Raw genomic sequence first — 24,366 nt, forward strand, 5'->3', positions numbered from 1 at the left:
AGCCGACAATCTGTTTCTTGATTCTACATACTACCATGAAGTAAAAACAAAATGTACACTGTGACAAATTTTCTGTCTGGTGGTGCTAATCAACCAAAAAAGTATGTAGAGTAGGTCTGCACAACGAGCAGTAGGAAACAGTTTATCATACACATATGGTGGATTAGAAATATCAGTCACTTTTAAATTCACTTTCTCAACACTCAAGTTGTCCTTCCTCAGAGATGCATCACAACAGATTAACCATGAATAAAATAAAATACTGACTGTATTTTGAAATTACACAAGGTTTACCTGGAAAGTAATGTCACTAATTGTATTCTGAAGCTCCTGCTGACTGGAACATGTTCTTGTCCTTTGGAGCTGTTAGGTTCCCTTAGTTACCAATATAGTTTCTTCTGAGCTCCTGGAGAGTCAGGAAGTGTCATTACATGAACCTCTGTTTGGTGACGGTGCTCGAGCTGCTTTGCAGCATCCACTTGAACAACAGAATGCAATCAAATTATGCATCAAACTTGGTAAGTACGCTATCAGAATATTTCAAATGATTCAGCAACATTTTGGAATGAATGTTTGTTAAAATGGCAGATATTTTGGTGGAATAAGATATTTTTCAATAAAGACTGGGATGATGATGAGGTCAAATCTCACTGTGGATAACCTTCAGCATTGAAAGACAAAGACAGTGTGGCTCGTGCATATAAACTTTTGAATACTGACAATAGAATGGCTGATAGCTCAGTCTCTTCATGTATCCAAAACCATTGTCCATGAGACAGTAATTGAACAATTGCAGATGAAGGAAACATGTTCAAAACAGGTCCCAAAAATTTTGAGTGCATTGGCTTCTTGATGAGGAATTATCTGGTCAAATATGATGTGGCAGTCCTGTCCCAGCCTCCTCCATTCCCCCTCTCCCTGTACAGACTCTATCTCACTTCAGCAGATTTTATTTTGTTTCCCCAGTTCAAGACACAGGAAAGTACTCTGTTTTGAGACCATGGACAATGCGAGAGCTGCTGTTACACATGCACTAAAAGACATTCCATCCCAGGCCTGCCAGGAATGCCTTCAATGGTTGGGTACCTTGCTGGTAAAAACATGATGCAGGATGGGTTCTATATTGAAGAAATTTTATGAATTCTACTAATCCGATCAATAAATTAGTTTTTATTGACTTAGGAAATTACCTTCCAGACAAACCTTCTAGTATCATGCACTAAAAAGAAAGAAATCTATGTACATCAGAGAATAAGTCAAAATCAAGCTTTCGAGTTGTGGTTAAGTGATATGTTAGATTGTAAACTGTGTGATTAGAAAGGGCAAAGGCAGGGATTGTGCACAGAAAATTGGCAGATGACACAGAGTAATGAGAACCATTTTTCTTCTTCTGTTAGTAGAAAAGACCAGAGATAAAAGTAACATTATGGTAACATTTATGAAGTGTATTTGTGTAAGTTTCTACTGTGCCTACTTAACAAACTCAGCTGGTATACAACACAGCTTCAGTGTGATGTAGTTATCAGCAGTAACCTGAAGAAGTGTCCACTATGTAGAATCTGGCCGGTGAATCTGGAATTATTCCACTTTTTCATATTAATTTTGCATGTAATATTTGTAAATCAGCAACCATAAAAATGTGGATCTCCCACAGTATTCACATATTTAGTTAAGCAGTTTTCATTGTACGAGGCCATCAGAAAGCAATAACTATCATCATCAAAGAGGATACAGTCTTAGTAAACAACTTTGATAAAGATTTTAGACATGAAGAGTGAGACTCAAAAGTTGAGTAAATATCATCTTTGACAGTGGAGTTGCAACATATTGCAAATATTTAAGCTAAACAGTAAACAAATGTTAATAGAACATATCTAAAACATTAAGACTAAATACTAGAGGGGAAAAATAATAGTGTGTGCATAAGACTAAACACTAGAGGGGAAAAAAGAAAATAATAGTATGTGCACAAGGATAGGGTGCAAAGGAAGATGTCAGTATGATTAAAAAGGAAATAATGCTACACCTGCATTGAAATTTATAACAGTTATAAGGACTATATTTATGTTAATATGAAGAATTGCACTCAACATAAGAATAGATGTACATGTGTTAAAACTACAGAATATATAGCAGTTTAAATGAAATTGACAGTTGTGATAAAATAATACAAAATATGTGCTCTAGAGTATGGGATAATAACTTGAAAATTGTGCAGAAACAGAGTAAAAGACATATTTGATAATTGTAACTTAGTTGGAAGTACACAAACTAACCTGTAGTCAGTAAGTATGAAATACCACACCTAGACTGAACTACTAGTCAGTAACTTTGAAGAAACAGATAATATCCAAAGATTTAATTTCCTATATTTCTGGACTACCTTTATTCACTGTGTGTCAGAGATGGATTCAATATTCCTTTATACACAAACATAAGTATTTTCTCCCATGACCTAACCTCCACAGTTAAAGCCACTGAAGTACATTTGTGCAGTGTCACTCATCTCTAAGATATCCAGTTTAAATCCTGGTAGTGGAAGAAATTTTATCTGCCAGTATTCAGCCACGAAGGTGACTGGGAAGGGGAGGGGGGGGGGGGGGGGTGAGATGGTAGCACAAAGTTTCTGATCACCATGCATTTTGCCAATGCTGTGCATTAAATTCCAAATCTGTATGCACTGCCTCAGTGATTCTGACCATGTGACAGTATTGATGATGATCTGTCTATTTGATGAGAATGTTCAACTTGATTGTCACCTTGGTGCTAGAGTAGACTATGCCCCAACACTTGGTATCATCTTCTCCTTTCTATTTTCTAAGCACAGTCAACCACATAAACATGGCACTACACTCCACACATATTTATCACAGTCACTTACATAAGCATGAATAGCATTGAGCAGTTTAGCAATACATTTTTGTTAATAGAGTGCGCAGATTAAGTTCTTACGATTTGCTTATGTTTTGTTGTTGTTTTTGTTAAAGTATACGTTGACTCATTTCATGTCCTGGAAAGTTCTCTGATTTGATGTGGTCTGTGGAATTAATTAATTAATTAATACACTTATGACACAACAGTCACACTTTACAAAAGAAATGTACCCCAGGGGTGTGAATAAAGAAACCCTTTATGATTTACTATTCTGCAGTTCTAGGGGATATCTCAACGAACGACACTATATGTCATTTACATTTTTCCTAACTGGCACACTAAGAGAGAATTTCATTTATGTATTTATTTTACAAGGGTTGGAGTTTTAACAGTGGCAACTATTTATTTACAGCTCGTACAAAATAGATATGTGTTTCAAGGTTTTACTGACCTTCAGAGAAGTCACCAGTATTGTGTATAACTCATTTCCAGCGATGTGGAAGTCATAGGATACTCTTAGCACTATCAGTTGTGTTAACAGTTCGAGCAGTGTGGCCTATTGCCTGACGAATTTGTAGCAGTTCTGAAGAAAATGCTGTGAAGTGTTTCCTTCACTTTAGAAATCAAGTTGAACTTAAAAATGCTTAAATCAGGGCAGTGCAGTTGGTGGTATAGCACTTAGCAGCACCATCAGTCAGACAAATCAGTAAGAGCTTGCACTGTATGTGCTTGAGCATTGTCCTGCAAGATGATGGTCAGGTCCTGCAGAAAGTGTCATCACTTCTGTCTCTATGCTGTTCATTTTTGGAACACAACCTATGACCAGCTTAGGGACAGAAGTGATGACACTTTCTGCAGAACCTGACCATCATTTTGCAGGTCAGTGCTCAAGCACATACATTGCAAGCTGTTACTGATTTGTTTGACTGATGGGGCTGCTAATTGCTATACCACCTACTGCACTACCCTGACTTAAGCCCTTAAAGTTCATGTGATTTCTAAACTGAAGGAAACACTTCATGGCATTCGCTTCAGAACTGCTAAAAAATCTTTGGGCAATAGACCATGATGCTCGAACTGTCAACGCAAGGTGGTGGTGGTTAGTGTTTAACGTCCCGTCAACAACGAGATCATTAGAGATGGAGCTCATGCTCGGGTTAGGGAAGGATTGGGCAGGAAATTGGCCGTGCCCTTTCAAAGGAACCATCCCGGCATTTGCCTGAAGTGATTTAGGGAAATCACGGAAAATCTAAATCAGGATGGCTGGACACGGGATTGAACCGTCGTCCTCTCGAATGCGAGTCCAGTGTGCTAACCACTGCGCCACCTCGCTCAGTGTCAACACAACTGACACTGCTAAGAGTATCCTACAACTTCCACATCACTAGCAACGGGTTATACACAGTGCTGGTGACTACTTTGAAGGTCAGTAAAACTATGAAACATGTATCCATTTTGTATGAGCTGTAAATAAATAGTTGTCACTATTAAAGTTCCAACCCTCATATTTATTTACATGTCAAGTTCCATAGGACCAAATTGAGGATCAAATCTCCAAGGTCATGGAATGTGTCAGTACATTAAATTACAACATAAAAGTAATAACAGATAAAAATAAAATGTTTGAGACTGAAAAACGTCAATCCATAAGTTTAAGTAAACGCAATCAACAAGACAACAAGAATCAGCTTAATATTTCAAGGAACTCCTCGACGGAATAGAGGGAGCGACACAGGAGGAAACTATTCAGTTTTGATGTAAAAGCACATGGATTACTGATAATATTTTTGAATTTGAGTGATAGCTCATTGAAAATGGATGCAGCAGTATATTGCACACCTTTCTGCACAAGAGTTAAGAGAGTCCGATCCAAATGCAGGTTTGATTTCTGACGAGTATTAACTGAGTGAAAAGCTGCTTATTCTTGGGAATCAGCTAATACTGTTAACAAGAAATTACAGTAAGGAATATATATATTGAGAGGCCAATGTCAAAATACCCAGACTCGTGAACAGGGGTTGACAAGAGGTTCGTGAACTTACACCACTTATCGCCCGAGCCACCCGTTTATGAGCCAAAAATGTCCTTTTAGAGTGGGAAGAGTTACCCCAAAATATAATACCCTACAACATAAGCAAATGAAAATAAACAAAGTAGACTAATTTTCGTGTCAAATGATCACTCACTTCAGATACCATTCAAATAGTAAAAATGGCAGCATTAAGTCTTTGAATAAGATCCTGAACATGGACTTTCCACGACAGTTAGAAATCTGAACTGTTCAGTTTCGCTAATCATATGCCCATTTTGTGAAATTAAAACATCGGGTTTTGTTCAATTGTGTGTTAGAAACTGTAAAAACTGAGTCTTACTGTGATTTAGCATTAGTTTATTTTCTACAAGCCATAAACTTAGATCATCAACTACACTATTTGAAATTGAGCCAATGTTGTGTACAACATCCTTTACTACCAAGCTAGTGTCATCAGCAAACAGAAATATTTTAGTGTTACCCATAATACTAGAGGGCAACACTGATCCCCCCCACCACTTGACTTTACCCCACTCACATCCCACATTACAGCCATTCTCAACACTGTGAATAATGACCTTTTGCTGTCTGTTACTAAAGTAAGAGGTGAACCAATACTTCAGACAATTGTGCACTATACAGCATAATGTACGAAGAATATGTGGTCACATATAGATGACAGCATGTTGCTGAAAAGAATCTTGCTAAACAATTTAGTTTAATAAAAGTGACTGAATCAAAAGGCATATGTGATTTTGAAGATGTCAGATTTTCTTGAGGGGAAGTTTATTTTATTATGACACTGTTGCTATTTATTAGGTCCAGTTCTATCACTTTCACATTTTTCGACTGGTTCATCTTTCTTGACCATCTCCTCTATTTTTCTGTTTCATATGTTCCCTGTTTTCACTCACTTCTGGGAGCTATAATTTTGGTATTTTACCCTCTGCCCACTACCTCCCCCCCCCCTTCCTCATCCTTGTTTTCCCTCTTGCCTTACTCCCTCCCTCACATCCTGCATTCTCAGTTTCCACAGGCTGGGCCACAACTCCCACCTGCATGTTGGAGAATCAAAGGTTTATGTCTCTGTAAAGCTTTCTCACCATCCTGATGATCTATATCTACATCTACATGACTACTCTGCAATTCACATTTAAGTGCTTGGCAGAGGGTTCATCAAACCACAATCATACTATCTCTCTACCATTCTACTCCCAAATAGCACGCGGGAAAAACGAACACTTAAACCTTTCTGTTCGAGCTCTGATTTCTCTTATTTTATTTTGATGATCATTCCTACCTATGTAGGTTGGGCTCAACAAAATATTTTCGCATTTGGAAGAGAAACTTGGTGACTGAAATTTCGTAAATAGATCTCGCCGTGACGAAAAACGTCTTTGCTTTAATGACTTCCATCCCAACTCACATATCAAAATGGTTCAAATTGCTCTGAGCACTATGGGACTTAACAGCTGTGGTTATCAGTCCCCTAGAACTTAGAACTACTTAAACCTAACTAACCTAAGGACATCACACACATCCATGCCCGAGGCAGGATTCGAACCTGCGACCGTAGCAGTCGTCGCATATCATATCTGCCACACTCTCTCCCCTATTACATGATAATACAAAATGAGCTGCCCTTTTTTGCACCCTTTCGATGTCCTCCGTCAATGCCACCTGGTAAGTATTCCACACTGCGCAGCAATATTCTAACAGAGGACGAACGAGTGTAGTGTAAGCTGCCTCTTTAGTGGACTTGTTGCATCTTCTAAGTGTCCTGCCAATGGACTTGCCTTCCCCACAATATTATCTATGTGGTCTTTCCAACTGAAGTTGTTCGTAATTTTAACACCCAGGTACTTAGTTGAATTGACAGCCTTAAGAATTGTCTATTTATCAAGTAATTGAATTCCAGCGGATTTCTTTTGTAACTCATGTGGATCACCTCACACTTTTCGTTATTTAGCGTCAACTGCCACCTGCCACACCATACAGCAATCTTTCCTAAATCGCTTTGCAACTGATACTGGTCTTCGGATGACCTTACTAGACGGTAAATTACAGCATCATCTGTGAACAACCTAAGAGAACTGCTCAGATTGTCACCCAGGTCATTTATATAGATCAGGAACAGCAGAGGTCCCAGGACGCTTCCCTGGGGAACACCTGATATCACTTCAGTTTTCATCGATGATTTGCTGTCTATTACTATGAAATGCGACCTTCCTGACAGGAAATCACAAATCCAGTCACACAACTGAGATGATACCCCATAGGCCCGCAGCTTGATTAGAAGTCGCTTGTGAGGAACGGTGTCAAAAGCTTTCCGGAAATCTAGAAATATGGAATCAACTTGAGATCCCCTGTCGATAGCAGCCATTACTTCATGCGAATAAAGAGCTAGCTGCGTTGCACAAGAATGATGTTTTCTGAAACCATGCTGATTACGTATCAATAGATCGTTCCCTTCAATGTGATTCATAATGTTTGAATACAGTATATGCTCCAAAACCCTACTGCAAACCAACGTCAATGATATAGGTCTATAGTTCGATGGATTACTCCTACTACCCTTCTTAAACACTGGTACTAACTGTGCAATTTTCCAATCTGTAGGTACAGATCTATCGGTGAGCGAGCAGTTGTATATAATTGCCAAGTAGGGAGCCATTGTATCAGCGTAATCCGAAAGGAACCTAATCGGTATACAGTCTGGACCTGAAGACTTGCCCTTATCAAGTGATTTTAGTTGCTCCACAACCCCTAAGGTATCTACTTCTAAGAAACTCATGCTAGCAGCTGTTTGTGTTTCAAATTCTGGAATATTCCATTCGTCTTCCCTGGTGAAGGAATTTGGGAAAACTGCGTTCGATAACTCCGCTTTAGCAGCACAGTCATCGGTAACAATACCATCAGCACTGCACAGCGAAGGTATTGACTGTGTCTTGCTGCTTGTGTACTTTACATATGACCAGAATTTCTTCAGATTTTCTACAAAATTTTGAGACAATGTTTGTTGTGGAACCTATTAAGGGCATCTTGCATTGAAGGGCATGCCAAATTTTGCGCATCTGTAAATTTTAGCCAATCTTCGGGATTTCGCGTTCTTCTGAATTTCGCATGCTTTTTCCATTGCCTCTGCAACAGCGTTCAGACCTATTTTGTGTACCATCGAGGATCAGTTCCATCTCTTACCAATTTATGAGGTATGAATCTCTCAATTGCTGTTGCTACTATGTCTTTGAATTTGAGCCACATCTCGTCTACATTGGCATAGTCAGTTTGTAAAGAATGGAGATTGTCTCTTAGGAAGGCTTCTAGTGACACTTTATCTGCTTTTTTAAATAAAATTATTTTCCGTTTGTTTCTGTTGGATTTGGAAGAAACGGCATTGAGCCTAGCTACAACGACCTCGTGATCATTAATCCCTGTATCAGTCATGATGCTCTCTATTAGGTCTGGATTGTTTGTGGCTAAGAGGTCAAGTGTGTTTTCGCAACCATTTACAATTTGCGTGGGTTCGTGGACTAACTGCTCAAAATAATTTTCGGGGAAAGCATTTAGGACAATCTCGGAAGATGTTTCCTGCCTACCATTGGTTTTGAACAAGTTATTTTTGCCAACATATCGAGGGAAGGCTGAAGTCCCCACCAACTATAACCAACTATAACCGTATGAGTGGGGTATTTGTTTGTTACGAGACTCAAATTTTCTCTGAACTCTTTCAGCAACTATATCATCAGAGTCTGGGGGTCTGTAGAAGGAGCCAATTATTAACTTAGTTCAGCTGTTAAGTATAACCTCCACCTATACCAATTCGCATGGAGTATCTACTTCGACTTCACTACAAGATAAACCACTACTGACAGACACAAGCACTCCACCACCAATTCTTCCTAATCTATCTTTCCTGAACACCGTCTGAGACTTCATAAAAATTTCTGCAGAACTTATTTCAGGCATTAGCCAGCTTTCTGTACCTATAACGATTCAGCTTCTGTGCTTTCTATTAGCACTTGAAGCTCAGGGACTTTCCCAGCACAACTACTACAATTTACAACTACAATTCCGACTGTTCCTTGATCCAAGAATGTCCTGTATTTGCCATGCACCCTTTGAGACTGCAGCCCACCCCATACTTTCCCGAGGCCTTCTAACCTAAAAAACTGCCCAGTCCATGCCACACAGCCTCCGCTACCCGTGTAGCCGCCAGCTGAGTGTAGTGAAGTCCTGACCTATTCAGCGGAACCCGAAACCCCACCACCCTATGGCCCAAGTCAAGGAATCAGCAGCCAACACGGTCGCAAAACCATCTGAGCCCCTGATTCAGTTGTATTGTAATGCATTCTATATTTTTTGTGTGTCCCCTATTTCACATTTTAATCAAAATGGGTTGCTGATGTATTAGCACATTAATTTCTCCTGTGAGATTATTATGAAACTGTTAAGTTGCATTTATTTTGTGGTTTGTAAAGTGTTTACATCAGTCTGGTATATGTACAAATATTTTTGAAATTTTTGAATTATACCAAACATTGTTTTCTGTAATGTTATTTTATACATGAATATGTTCACAGTCTGATAAATTACATTTATCATTTTAAATAAACAAACAAACCAACAAATCACCTAGTTTATTACATGATTTTAAAGGATGATTATTTAATTTTTCCATGATCCATTACTATTCACAATAAGACAACATATCACATTCAATAGACATAGAACAGAGATAAAAAACATGCCATAGCAGCATTGTCTAGAAGCTATTCAATCAACAGTTCTTAAAACAGACTGTCATAGATGATGATCTCAATTATATCAGTATTTTTTGTTTAAGTTCTGTTCACTGAATGTAACACTGCAAAAAATATAGTTTGTTTGCACTTGAATTTTTTGTTTACAAATGTAATACCATACATGAATTTATGCATTACTTATATTTGAAACATATATAAAGATGCTGTGTGAAAATGTATAGAGAAACTGAATAACTGTTTTTTTTAATTACAGCCACCTGATGAAAGCCTACAAAATGGAGAAATATTGGGATATTATATTGGGTATAAGATCAGCAATTCATCAGAGCCATTCCATTACAAAACTTTTGAAGTAACCCCTGGAATGGAACTGCAAAATACATTGAATGAATTGCAGAAATTTACAGAGTACAGTGTCTTAGTTCAAGCATACAACAGAGCTGGTGCTGGCCCACACAGTAAAGAAGTCACTGCTACAACAGAGGAAGATGGTAATATAATGCTAGGTGTTATTTTCATACATTAAGTGACCATACTTAGAGGTTTTGATAACAGAATGAAGAACTTGCCATGTATCTTTAAAAAAGTGAAATGCGTTTGTTCTTTTGAAAAAGAAATAAGCTATTCAGATCATTAACTAAACCACACAAACTACTTGTTTTTTTAAAGAATAGAACTTTTACTTCGTCTTTTTTTCATTTCTTTCATCTCTCTAGACATTTATGCATTATTAACAAAAAGTATTTGTAAGATATTTCATTCTAATCAGTACAACACAAAGCATAACCCTTGTGAGTGGCTAAGCTGAGTCTGTGGTTGTAACTTTCCAAAGTTTTGTATATGGAGAAGACATTATAACCAGTCACACTTGGTTAAATATAACATATGTAAGATAACAATAACTGTCTTCAAGAATTGCTTAATCAGTATTGTTCTTGTCAGATTAAAGTGCATCTACTGCTTGGTTTCATAGTAACAGCACCATCAGCTGAAAAACAATGCATGACAACACCACTGTGTGTGTGTTTGTGTGTGTTTCAAATACTGAGAATGTCAACACAAAACCAAACTGCAGACCTTATGTCACCCACACATGACAATGTCATCAGATTTCTGTTGTGTTAGCAGGTTCTTTGCATCTACATTGCCAGTGATCCATTGCTTTCCAGCCTTTTATAACAACGTAAACAGTTTTCTGCTTTGTTAGCAGATCCTTTGCATCTACATTTCTCACGGTCCATCATTTCCTTAACATTGCTGTATTTTCTATTGTCTAGCACACTAAGGCTGCTTTTATGAGCCACTCCTTCATTCTTAGCATATGTCTATCCAGTTTCTTTTCCTTATTATTGTTACATTCAGTAACTATCTGTGCTCTCCCACTCTTCTCAGTACCACCTCATTTGTTATGCTGTCCATCTAACTTATTCTCTCTATCCTCTGCCACATCCACATCTCAAAAGCCCCCAACTTTGCTCTGTCTTTCTTTTCAGCACCATACAGAGGATGCTCTGTACAAAATGCTTTATCAGTCATTTCCTCAAATGTTCATTAGTGGTACTGCAAAAAAGTCTCTTATTACAGAAAACCTATTTTGCCATTACTTTATGTTTTTAATTTCCATGCTACACTTCCAGTCACTTTCCATTCTGTTTGCTAGGTATTTAAAACTTTGCAAAAGTGCTAATAATTCTTCTTTCAGCTCTACATATATTCTTTTCTTCCTCCTAGTGCCATCACTTTCATTTTCTTCATATTGATTTTCATTTTGTAGGTATTTACTTTAGCTTCAATGACATCCACTGTTTCTTGCAGCTATTTCTCAGTTGTTTGGTAAAAGGCCCATGTCACCTGTGTACCACAGGCACCCATATTTTTCTTCCTGTAGTTGGTATCCCTGTGTCATCTGGTGGGCAGTGTTCAGTCATACACTCTAAATACAGACTGAAAAAAGTAGGAGACAGATAGTGGCCTTGTTAGTCCTTTTCCTAGTTCAGTGCAGTTTGCACTTCCTTCTGTCACTTTGATGTTTACAGTTTGTATATAATGAATTTATGTATTGTCTCATTCTCCAGTTCTCATTATAGTTGCAAGCTTATTCCAAGCCACATTGTCAAATGACTTTTCCAGCTCTATAAAATACATATGTAAATCTCTTTCATTCCTGATAAACCTTTTAGCCAAAGAGTCCTATTGCATACCTTGTGTCTGTATTCCTTCTCAAACCACACTACTTCTCAGCCCAATTTTCCTCCTTTTATCTTCTCCAATGTTTTATTTGTGATTATTAACATAAATTTGAGTATGTTTGAAGTCAGACTATTTGTCCAGTGTTCACATTACTTTTCTTCATTCCTTTTTTATTTGATACTGGAATCATTACCACTGTCAAAAATCCTCCTGTAATATATTTGTTACATAATCTGAGTATTTTTCATATTCCTTCTTGTTGCTTATACTTCAGCGAAACTTATTTTTCATTGCAGCTGTTCCACATGTGTCTTTTAGTATGGTTTGTCCTTTTTTCCTCATTAATTTGATCTATTTATTTATTATTTATTTAACTTGATCTCATTAGAGCCATCAGACAATCTCCTATATCAGACCAGGGTTTATCACATACAGTATGTCATATTTACCTAATATATAACAATTTTAATATGACAAATACTGCTGAAATGATTTGAATGTCTGTAGTGACAATGTGAATAAATAATACTGACTTTTAACTAATAAAGTTAAAACTGGCAGTGCTTCTTCTAGTGCTGCTGCTGCCATGAATGATGGTGATGGTGATGGTGATGATGATGATGATAGATGATAGATGATGATAATAATAATAATAATAATAATAATAATAATAGTGATGATGATGACTATAACAACAATAATGATAGTGGCATATATGAAAAGAATTTATTGGGGTGTAAAATAGATGTTTTCTGATATAGCAGGTTTTGAGGGAAGGAAATTTAATCCTTTCCAGTCCAGTTTTTCTGATCACTGCATTCTCCTCAACTGTTACTTATTTTATGCAGGTAAGGATGTAAGGCATTATAGGTTATAATGCTGCAGTTTAAAAAATAAAGTGCAATACAAGGTCACTTGACAACTTTATTTTCTCTTAGACTAGTTTAGAAACTATGTTGGTGTTTGTTTATAATTTTTTGTGTATGGTGCTTCTTAAAGCATTCTTCAGGTTGTAGTCAAGGCTTCCTCTTGCATGTTTCACAGTAGAAAATTGTTTCTCTGTTACCTCATTTCTCCTTGCATTTGCTGCAAAACATGCAAACCTCTGCTGATTTGGTTTTCATTTTGCATTATAACATGAATCTTCTCATTTAGTCTTTCCTTGGTGTCAGATGATGTTGGTCTTCTTCTTTCCTTTGAATTTGTATCTCTCACCTGACTGACTAGCTATCTGGTTAGATTTCTTCCATGGGAAAGGTGAGTCTGCAGTTGTTCTGCACATTCATTGTTGTCTATTGACTAAAGAATACAGCAGTTCACTCAGCAACTTCAGTCAGCCAGAAGGAGAATTTTTACCATCCCTTATATAATGACCTTTGTATTCCAAAATGACAGTTGGTTTTAGGAACTGCACAGACTCTTTCTTCCTGTAACCAGTTGGGTAGTAAGGACCAAAGAATGCACTCAACATGGTCACTAACCTCTTGTCATGGAATGGAAGGCACAATTTCCATCTCACTTTTATAGGCATGTAACTCATGTTAAGCAAGTTTCATCTTCTTCAAACAGAATCCTTCTGACAGATGAAATTTCATTTGTGCAGTTCCTGAGCAAGTTGAGGGCTTGTGCAAATACTGTCAGTAAAGATGTGATATGAATGACTACTTGGGTTGCTAAATGTAAATGAGAACAAATTAGACTTTTTGTAGTTGTCTTTACACACTATTGAATGTGAGAGAAGCATAACCATTTTCTGGATCACACAGACAGAAAATTCATAAATCACACTTCATAGGCTTCTTTGGATTGTAGCACTTGAATTGAATTCTTCCTTTGAATCCTACTTTGCTCTCATCTATTGCTTCCTTTCTTTTTGGTATGTAAAGTTCTTTGGGTTTACCATCAGTGTACTCATTAACATTCTTCACTGTGCTCTCTCTTATACATTAACACAATTGAGCTGTGACAGGAGGAACTAAATGCAGCATTCAAAATATTTAGGGGAAAAGAAGACAAGAAATGGAGACAAGAAGAAAACATCATTAAAATTGTGTTCTTTCTATTCAGTATTCTATAAAATATTCAACTAATTCTGTCTTTACATTCAAGGCCATGTTGAATATTACACCAAGATAAGCCTTCATTTCTTCTAATGAAATATCTCTCCATGAATACCACAATGAGTGTTTCGTAAGTGGAGTGATTCCTTGTATCTTTTCTGTAATATAAATATTTGTGGCACTCACAATTTCACTAATATCATCAGTGAAGAAGAGTTGGAAATATTCAAGTTCAGATTTTGGTTGAAAACCATGAGGAATGGTGAAACCTCACTGCATGAGAGAAAAGGAAACTTCATGAGATCACTCACCACTGCCATCATGATAAAACTTCCAAGCTACTTGCCAAACTGACAATAGCATTATCACTTACATGTTTTCTACCACCCATTATCATTCTAGAAATGTGTGAATACAATATTCTTTGGGTAGTCAGATCATACCAAGTGCTGCCATGTGCCTACTGAATTCCAACAATGGAAGTATAGAAATCACAATAATGGAAAGGCATCACACATCAGTCAACATCAGAGCCATAGCAGAAAATCGTAGTGTCAGACATAGTCTGATAGTGGATCAGAAAGGGCTAAGGAGACTGCACCAGCTAAGAATACTGGGAAATAAGGAAGGTCAGTGTGGAAATCCAGATGTACAGGGATAATGACTGCATAAATGGTAATCATCATTGTTGCTTTAGTAGATATTCCATTCACTGTCTTCTGAAGCTGAAGATGACATTCAGTCCTCTAAGATAATGTGGGAGGTCATTCCAGAGATGGATACTTACTGAGAAGGACTTTGAGAAAGCAGCTGAATGATGGAGTGCAACAGAAAGGATTTTGCTCTGAAGGAGAGATATGAGGGGCAGTGTACATTTATAAGACAGTAGAGAAGACAGATGGTATGGAAATCTCTGCTCTTGACTGCATACAGCCATGGTATCTGTGCATATGGCAGTAAAATGTGATCAAAGAGTCAAACATCACAAATGTAATGAAAAGAGGCAACCATCATCCACATAATTCAAAGATTCAAGTTCCAGAGTTCTCAGTTTGTGACCTTTGTCATATAGCACTTTCCAATAGTCTTCTCATCCTTGAAGATTTTTCTTTTGATCTTTGTATACTATGTTTTCCGTTTTACTGAGAATTTCCTTACTAGAACTTCTTGGTCTATTTTGATAGTGTTGGAAGGTGTCATTTATAATCAATCACCCTACTAGAAAATTCATCTTTGGTGTTGCTGCAATGGGCACTTTGTATGTATGTTTGTTTGCTTAATTTGGGTTTGTCATTGATCATGTACATTCATTCTAAGTAAAAAGAAAGTTTATTCTTCAGTTCCAAACCATAACTGCATTTTAATTTAGTGCTCAAATAAGAACAGGTTGTAGGTCCAGCTACCCATTCTGCCAGTATAACATAAAAACAGCAGCTTATTTGAAACAAACAAAAATGTGTGTGTCTCCATAATAACAAGAAAGTTCATTTCAACACATAAACATAGAATGCTGACATAATGAATTGTGGAACTGCTAACATGTTTCCATTAATCAAAAAACAAAAAAGAAGATAAAACTACAACAAATGGCAATTTGCAATGAAAACTTATTTGCAACAGGAACAATTGTGGCAGTGTGTAGTGGGAGAGATCAAAGATGAGATAAGATATGTACCGCAAGGGCTAAAATGAAATTATCAGTTCACTCCACTGTTTATGTGCATCTACAAAACACCCCCAACTACAAAAGAAGTATGGGAAAGACTAAAACAAATTTATGAGGACTCAGGACTTTACTGAAGAATGGGACTGTTGAGAAAATTTTTAACAACAAGGCTGGAGAACTGTTTGTCTGTGGAAGAATAAATGTCAATAATAATTTCACTATCAAACAAATTAAATGATCTTAACTTCTAAGTGCAAGATGAGTGGGTAGTATGTATTTAGTAAAATCCAGTGATAATGATTTTAGAGAACTCCAAAATGTTGATAATGGAAATTCCAATAAAAACAGATTTGTACTGGAAGTAAAGGATGATGAAACTGGCAGTTCATGTTTTAATGATGCAGCCCTTCAAGAAAATAAAAAGGGCAGCTGCAATAAACATTAGCATCAGCTAAAGCTATATGCAAAGAATGGTGATATGTGGATTCTGGTGCTTCTGGTGATTTCAGTTTCACAGTGTCAGTGCCCAATTCACAAATGGTTGTGACTAATAATGAGAACTTATCAATTAAAGGGACAAGCTGAACACACACATTGAAGCACTAGCAGGCAGAGAGACAACAGATGTTAGAGTGATAGATGAGCTCTATGTGCCTCAGTTTAGTACAAATTTACTTTCTGTAAGCACAACAGGGCTACCCTATCGTTTTTTATTATAGGATCTGTTGCATTCATGATGCAGAGAAGAAATTAATAGCCACAGCATCATCAATCAATGAAATGTATAGACTGGAGCAACCAAGTGATCACAGTTTTGAAATAAAGTGTGTATCCTTGTCTAATGATGCAAAATTATAGTATAACATATTAGGACACCTGCACTCACATGCAACAGAATAATTACAAAAAGGTTTGGCTAATGGCATTAGATACAAAGGAGGCATTGACATCCTCTGAACTGCATGCCTAGAAGGTAAGCAAACCAGATTTTCCTTCCCACATTACACTTCCAGAGATAAAGGATTCTACAGTTGGTTCATTCAGATTTGGGTGGTCCAATGCAATCCACATCAACTTGTAGAGCTAAATATTTCCTAACTGTAATTGATAATGTTTTGAGAATTTTTTGGTATAAGTACCAAGTATTGAGATTATTCACAATTAAAAAAACTTTAGAGAATAATACAGGTGAAAGACTTTGTGTCTTGTGAACTGATAATGCAGATGAATATGTAAGTGAAAGGGTGACAAAATTCTTAAGGGATGAAGGAGTTAGACATCCAACCATGGTTCCTTACACTCCAGAACAAAATAGTGTAGCAGAGAGATATAATGGAGTGATCATGGAGGAGGAAAGATGTGTGCTGTTCGATGTAAAATTATCTATGAAATTTGGGGAAGTTGCAACCTCCACCACAGTTTGTCTTATTAACAGATTCCTGATAAATGCTTTTAACAACATAATTCCAGAGAAAGCTTTCTTGGGGAAGAAACCTGACCTTCAACATCTGAGATTATTTGTCAGTAAGGCGTATGTTCATTTACCAAGAGTCAATAGGCACAAATGGTACAAGAAATGTGTTCAGTGTGTACTTGTCAGATACTGCAAAGACAGCAAGGCATACTGATTGTTCCATCCTGTTCATCGAAGAATTATAAAAGCAAGATGTGTAATCTTAAAAGAAAAAACAATTCATAAGATTAATGACAAGCCACGAACATCTGATCTTTTCTGGAACCAAACCAGGTATTCATTCCATCGACACAGGTAAGGTGGGAAAGCACTGAGGTGCAAGACGATTCGAGGGATGCCGCACTGGATAACAGAATTTCAGAAGAATCAGCCTCAGTCAAAATAAAAGAACATTCTGAAACATCTCAACAAGTGTTCAGAAGATATTCTAAATACCAGGGTCAAAGAAAATGGATGATAGCATGTCCTATCATACAAAGATTCAGAAGAGTCAGAACCATCAACACTGGAAGAAGGACTGCAATCTATTGAGTTGCAGAAATGGCTTCAAGCAAATCAGGAGGAATTAAAGTCTCACCCAGAAAATCAAACTTGGGAATCAGCAGTCTTGACTCCAGGCAAAAAACAATTGACACCAAGTGTTTCTTTAAGTTAAAAAGAGGCTTAAGAGGGCTAATAATTCACCATAAAGCTCATCTGTTGACTAACAGCTATGCACAAGTCAGAGGTTTCGACTACAAAGAAACATACACACCAATAATATGAGACAATTAACTCAGATATTTATTTAGTCTAGTTCCTAAATATCCCTTGCACATTGATCATTGCGATATAGTGAAAGCTTCTTTAGAAGGCAAGTTGAAAGAAGAAATTTATGTGAAAATTCCCATCGTTGGCTACATGACAAAAACATTCAAAAGTGAAATCATTAAAAGACTTAAGAAAACAAGTGTGGACTTTTATCACTGGACCACACTCGTTATATAAATAAGATTTTACAAAAATATAACCTGGAGGACTGCCAACTGGTTTCCACACTGTTAGATAGTAACCAAGTACTAGCTCATGAAATGAGTGCAAAGAAAGAATAAGAAAAAAATTCCATGAAGAATATCCTACACAGAGAAGCCATAGGTATCCTAATGTATGCACAACTAGGTGCTAGATCAGATCTAGCATATACAACTGGAGTGGTAAGTCTGCTTAATAATAAACTAGGATTACCCCCACTAGAAAGCTGTAAAAAGAATTCTGTGAAATCTAAAGGGAACTAAAGATTTTAAACCACAATTTTCAATAGATGAGGACCATGAAATAACAGGATACACTGATGCAGACAGGCCTGGGGCACTGGGAATAGAAAACTGAGCTTCAGTTTTTTTATTTATGTCACAGGGCGCAGCAAATTCATAAAACAGCAAAGAACAACCGACAGTAGCCCTCTCAATGACAAAAGCAGAGCACATCTGACAGTCAGGAAGTACATTGGCCGCAACAGCTACAATGAGAAATATCCCCTCCCCTCTCCTAGAAGAGGGTCTGATAAATTTTTTGCAGCAACATTGGTGATCTGTTGAAGACAAGTGGAAACAAAGATCACATTAAACACACTGTCAGCAGGCATCATTTGATCAGGGAAGTAACTGACTCAGGAGAAATCACAGTGGGACAAATTTCAATAAATGGAATTCTTTCAGACATGATGACAAAGTCACTATCAAGAACCAGATGTCATCAATTAACCCAAGAATTTGTACTATGAAGATGAAGTTCTGAGAGATCACTTCTAGTGTGTGTTTTGGAAGTTGTCACTTAGAATTAATGCCTCTTCTAGAAAACATCTTCAGTGTTGTTGGTATGGATGCATTTTTTATATATGTTCTTTTGCTTAATTCATGTTTTGTCACTGATTGTGTTACATTCATCCTGTGTAAGAGCAAAATTTATTATTCAGTATAAACCAAAGCACATTTTCATTTAGAGCTCAAATAACAACAAATGCCATGTTGTCAGTTTTCTCTGTTGTTGGTACAGAAAATCATATCTTCCCTTCCTCTCCAAGTCTTCAGTTGTGTCAGACTCTTCTTTTAGCCATTTTTCATAGCTTCTTCTGTTTTTGATACAATTCATTGTTCAACCTCTTGTACATCTTTCATTCAGTTTCATTGTTCTTGTTTTTGAATTCTCTTTTCTCTTCCATCTGCCAAATCATTTCCCCTTTTTTCCATATCACATATCCCATACTTTCCTGCCCAGATTTAGTGATTCCATCTTTAATATACTCCAGCCTCATGGACATTATTACACAATGTGTTGACAAGCTCAATTGATAGCATTTATCTGTACACATTATCTCATTTTCTTTAGATCCTACTTCTTCACTATTGCAGCCTTCTCCAATTTTTACATTTTTATTTATATTCCTTCCATAAGGAAATTGCACTTGCTATTAATATCTGCATCTAGTAGTGTGTGACACTTCTTGAGTCCATTCTTATATGTTTCTTCCATCAGTATAACATCAATTTGGTTTCTATATTTATCCCCTGGTGACTTCAAACTGTTGATCCGCATCTTGTGTTTGTAACTATTAGCTGTCTTTCCATGCAGAAATCAATAGGCTGCCAGTTAATGCCATTCCTCCTTCCAAGACTCTGACTGCCTACTGTTGTTCCCTCCTATCATTCCCCCACAACAGCATTCCAATAGCCCATTACTATTTTGCAGCATGTTTCATTGTTATTCATGATTTTCTCTATTGTGTTTTATGTCTCCTCGACAAGCTGGTCTTCATGTTCTGAAGTTAGCATATACAACTCGATAATCAATATAGATTTTTGTAGTCCTTCCAGTCTTACACCAATAACACTCACTTGCATAGTGTACATTTACCATGCACTTAACCATTTACTTCATCATGAACACTCTTGTTCCCTTCCTTAAAATTGTCTGATTTTACAGCAACAAAGGTGATCTGCCGAAGACAAGTGAATACAAAGATCATGTTAAACACATTGACAGCAGGCAACATTTCATCAGGGAAGTAACTGACTCAGGAGAAATCACAGTGGAGGAAATTTCAACAAATTGAATTATTTCAGACATGATAACAAAGTCACTATCAAGCACCAGATGTCATCAATTAACCCAATTAAATATTACATTACATATTCATTTGTCTGGGTTGATAGGGGGCCACTGAAACTCCTTTCTCTTTTGGAGGCTAGGATCAGTGTCCAGTGATACAACATTGAAAGGATACAAGCACAACGAGAAGCTCAGACAGACAGGTACTAAGGATGTTAAAATATCACAAGATTCTTAGAAAAGTACAGTAAAAAGTAATGTTAGTATACTGCATCAGAATATCAGGTGATTAAAAAACAAAGTAGATGAACTACTTGTTTGTTTGGAAGATTTAGAAACAGAGAATGTAATAGATGTACTATGCTTGTCTGAACATCATATACTCACAGATATGGAAGAGGTAAATGTAAGTGTATATAAGCTGAGACAATGTGGAAAAAGAAGTAGTTGCCAACTGTGTTAAAAGCTACCACAGTGTGAAACATGTAGGAACTAAAAAATTTTGAGTAGAGCAACATATAGAAGAATGGGCATGTGAGCTGAAACTATATAAATACAATTTTATAATTGTAACTGTATACAAGGGGGGGGGGGGGGGGGGAGAGTCAATTGATCGTGACTGGGCCAAATATCTCATGAAATAAGCATCAAACAAAAAAACTACAAAGAACGAAACTAGTCTAGCTTGAAGGGGGAAACCAGATGGTGCTATGGTTGGCCCACTAGATGGCACTGCCATAGGTCAAATGGATATCAACTGTGTTTTTATAAAATAGGAACCCCCATTTTTTATTACATATTTGTGTAGTATGTAAAGAAATATGAATGTTATAGTTGGATCACTTTTTTTGTTTTGTGACAGATGGTGCTGTGATAGTCACAAACATATGGCTCACAATTTTAGATGAACAGTTGGTAACAGGTAGGTTTTTTAAATTAAAATACAGAATGTAGGTACATTTGAACATTTTATTTTGGTTGTTCCAATGTGATACATATACCTTTGTGAACTTACCATTTCTGAGAACACATGCTGTTACAGCGTGATTACTTGTAAATACCACATTAATGCAATAAATGCTCAAAACGATGTCCGTCAACCTCAATGCATTTGGCAATACGTGTAACGACATTCCTCTCAACAGCGAGTAGTTCACCTACTGTAATGTTCACACATGCATTGACAGTGTGCTGACACATATTGTCAGCCATTGTTGGTGGATCACGATAGCAAATATACTTCAACTTTACCCACAGAAAGAAATCCGGGGACGTGAGATCCGGTGAACGTGCGGGCCATGGTATGGTGCTTCGATGACCAATCCACCTGTCATGAAATATGCTATTGAATACCACTTCAACTGCACATGAGCTATGTGCTGGACATCCATCATGTTGGAAGTACTTCGTCATTCTGTCACGCAGAGAAACATCTTGTAGTAACATTAGTAGAACATTACATAGGAAATCAGTATACATTGCACCATTTAGATTGCCATCAGTAAAACGGGGGCCAATTATCCTTCCTCCCATAATGCCGCACCATACATTAACCCACCAAGGTCACTGATGTTCCACTTGTCACAGCCATTGTGGATTTTCCGTTACCTAATACTGCATATTATGCTGGTTTACATTACCGCTGTTGGTGAGTGACACTTTGTCACTAAATAGAGAGAATGCAAAACATCTGTCATCGTCCTGTAATTTCTCTTATGCCCAGTGGCAGAACTGTACACGATGTTCAAAGTCGCTGCCATATAATTCCTGGTCCATAGAAATATGGTACGGGTGCAATCAATGTTGATGTAGCAACCTCAACACCGACATTTTTGAGATTCCCAATTCTCGCGCAATTTGTCTGCTATTGATGTGCAGATTAGCCACAACAGCAGCTAAAACACCTACTTGGCATCAACATTTGTTGCAGGTCATGGTCGATGTTTCACATGTTACTGAACACTTCCTTAAATAGCGTAACTATCTGGCGAAGGGTCCAGACACTTGGATGATGTCATCGAGGATACCGAGAAGCATACATAGCACACGCCCGTTGGGCATTTTGATCCCAATAGCCATACATCAACACAATATTGACCTTTTCTGTAATTGGTAAATGGTCCATTTTAACACAGGTAATGTATCACGAAGCAAATACCATCCGCACACGCGGAATGCTATGTGATACCATGTACTTATACGTTTATGACTTCCATAATTGGTAAATGGTCCATTTTAACACAGGTAATGTATCACGAAGCAAATACCGTCCACACGTGGAATGCTATGTGATACCACGTACTTATACGTTTGTGACTATTACAGCGCCATCTATCACAAAGCGTAAAAAGTGGTCCAAGTAAAACATTCATATTTATTTACATACTACATGAATATGTAATAAAAAATGGGGGTTCCTATTTAAAAAAATGCAGTTGATATCCATTTGATCTATGGCAGCCCATCTAGCGGGCCAACCATAACACCATCTGGTTTCCCCCTTTGAGCTAGACGAGTTTCGTTTTTTGTAGTTTTTTCATTTGATGCTTATTTCGTGAGATATTTGGCCCAGTCACTATCAATGGACCACCCTGTATAGCTCCCCACTGGGAAATTTTCAACACTTTCTGAAAAACTTGATTTTATTGTTGTGCTATCTCTCAGACAGAGAGAAGCAAATTAATATTTATGGGGCTTTCAATGTCGATTTTCTGAAAGAGTGTGATAGGAAGAATGGTCTTGAAGTACTACTTAGTTCTTTCAATTTGACATCAGTTATTGAATTTCCTACTTGGGTTGTACAGGAAAGCAGCACACTAATAGATAATATTTTCATAGACTAAGATAAATTTAATCAAATAAACATTTATCCTGTTAATCCTTTCTAATCAGGATGCACAGCTAGTTACATTATATGACAAAGCTCCATACAGTAATGCAAAACAGTCCTCCAAAATGATATGTCCAATTAACAATTTAATGACTACAAATTTTAGGAAAAGCTGGCAGCAGTTAGACAGGGATGAGGTGCACCAGGAAACTGATGCCAATTAAAAATATAACATGTTCCATGATATGTTTGTGAGTATTTTTGAAAACAGGTTATCCTAAGAAAAATTGAGATATACCCATAAGAAATCATGTAAAATACCATGTGTTACTAAAGGAATAAAAATATCTTGGAACTAGAAAAGGGAAATGTATCTAATAGCAAGAAAGAGTAATGACCCAAAATAAAAACTGTTGTACTACATTAAGCAAAGTTATTGCAAAGTCCTGAAGTAAGTGTATCATGTCTGAGGTTAGCAACTCTGATAACAAAATTAAAACAATTTGAATATTGTTGAAAGGGAAACAGGGCAACTAACAGCACAGGAAGACTAGATTACCATCAAACTGAATGAAAAGTTTATTAACAATAAGTCAGAGGTTGAAAATATTTTTAATAATCATTTTTTAAATGTTGTGGAGAAAATAGGATCCAGATGTTCATTAGAAAAGGCAAAGCTATGTATGGAAGAGGCAATACCTAGGCAGTTTGATAAAACTGAAATTCTACCCACCTCTCTTTCTGATGTTTGGAAAATAATAAACTCACTGAAAAGTAGTTGCTAACATGGAATTGATGGCATCTCCTGCAAAGTACTGAAAGCTTGTTCCCAACAGGTAACTAAGATTCTCAGCCACATATGTAATAGCCCACTGAAACTGGACATTTTTCTGATACACTGAAATATGCTATTGTTAAACCATTGCATAAAAAGGGGATAGGTCTGATGTCAACAACTACTGCCCAATCTCACCTTTGACAGCTTTGTCCAAAATTCTTTAAAGAGGAATGTATTCAAGAGTAGCTTTACATATTTGTAAAAGTAAAGTACTAACAAAATGCAAGTTTAGTTTTCAGAAAAGCTTTTCAATAGAAAATACTATATATGATTTCTCTAATCAAATATTATATGCACTGAATAACTGAACATCACCAACTGAGATTTTCTGTCATCTCTCAAAGGCTTTTGATTGTGTAAAGATGGAGTTCTTCTAGATGAGCTTAAGTATTGTGGTATGAGTAGGACACTGTGCAAATAGTTTAATTCATATTTAACTGGAAGAGGACAGAAGGTTGAAATGAACAGTTCACATAACATGCAAAAAACAGCAGATTCCTCAAACTGAGGAAATGCAAAGAATAGAGTCTCTTAATGTTCAGTTTTGGGTCT

At 36.9% G+C, this 24,366-nt stretch overlaps 1 protein-coding gene across 1 annotated transcript in view; it reads left to right on the plus strand.

The window, feature by feature from the left end:
- Nucleotides 1–1,000: 1,000 nt before the first annotated feature.
- LOC126471337 (Down syndrome cell adhesion molecule-like protein Dscam2) overlaps nt 1,001–24,366 on the plus strand; it is a 198,623-nt gene continuing 175,257 nt past the window's right edge. Inside the window, exons 1-2 of the mRNA XM_050099458.1 lie at nt 1,001–1,093; nt 9,923–10,160. Of these exons, the coding sequence (XP_049955415.1) occupies nt 1,001–1,093; nt 9,923–10,160 (331 nt within the window). The remainder of the gene's footprint in view (nt 1,094–9,922; nt 10,161–24,366) is intronic.

This window comes from Schistocerca serialis, chromosome 3, assembly GCF_023864345.2.
Source record: "Schistocerca serialis cubense isolate TAMUIC-IGC-003099 chromosome 3, iqSchSeri2.2, whole genome shotgun sequence".
Classification (NCBI taxonomy): domain Eukaryota; kingdom Metazoa; phylum Arthropoda; class Insecta; order Orthoptera; family Acrididae; genus Schistocerca; species Schistocerca serialis.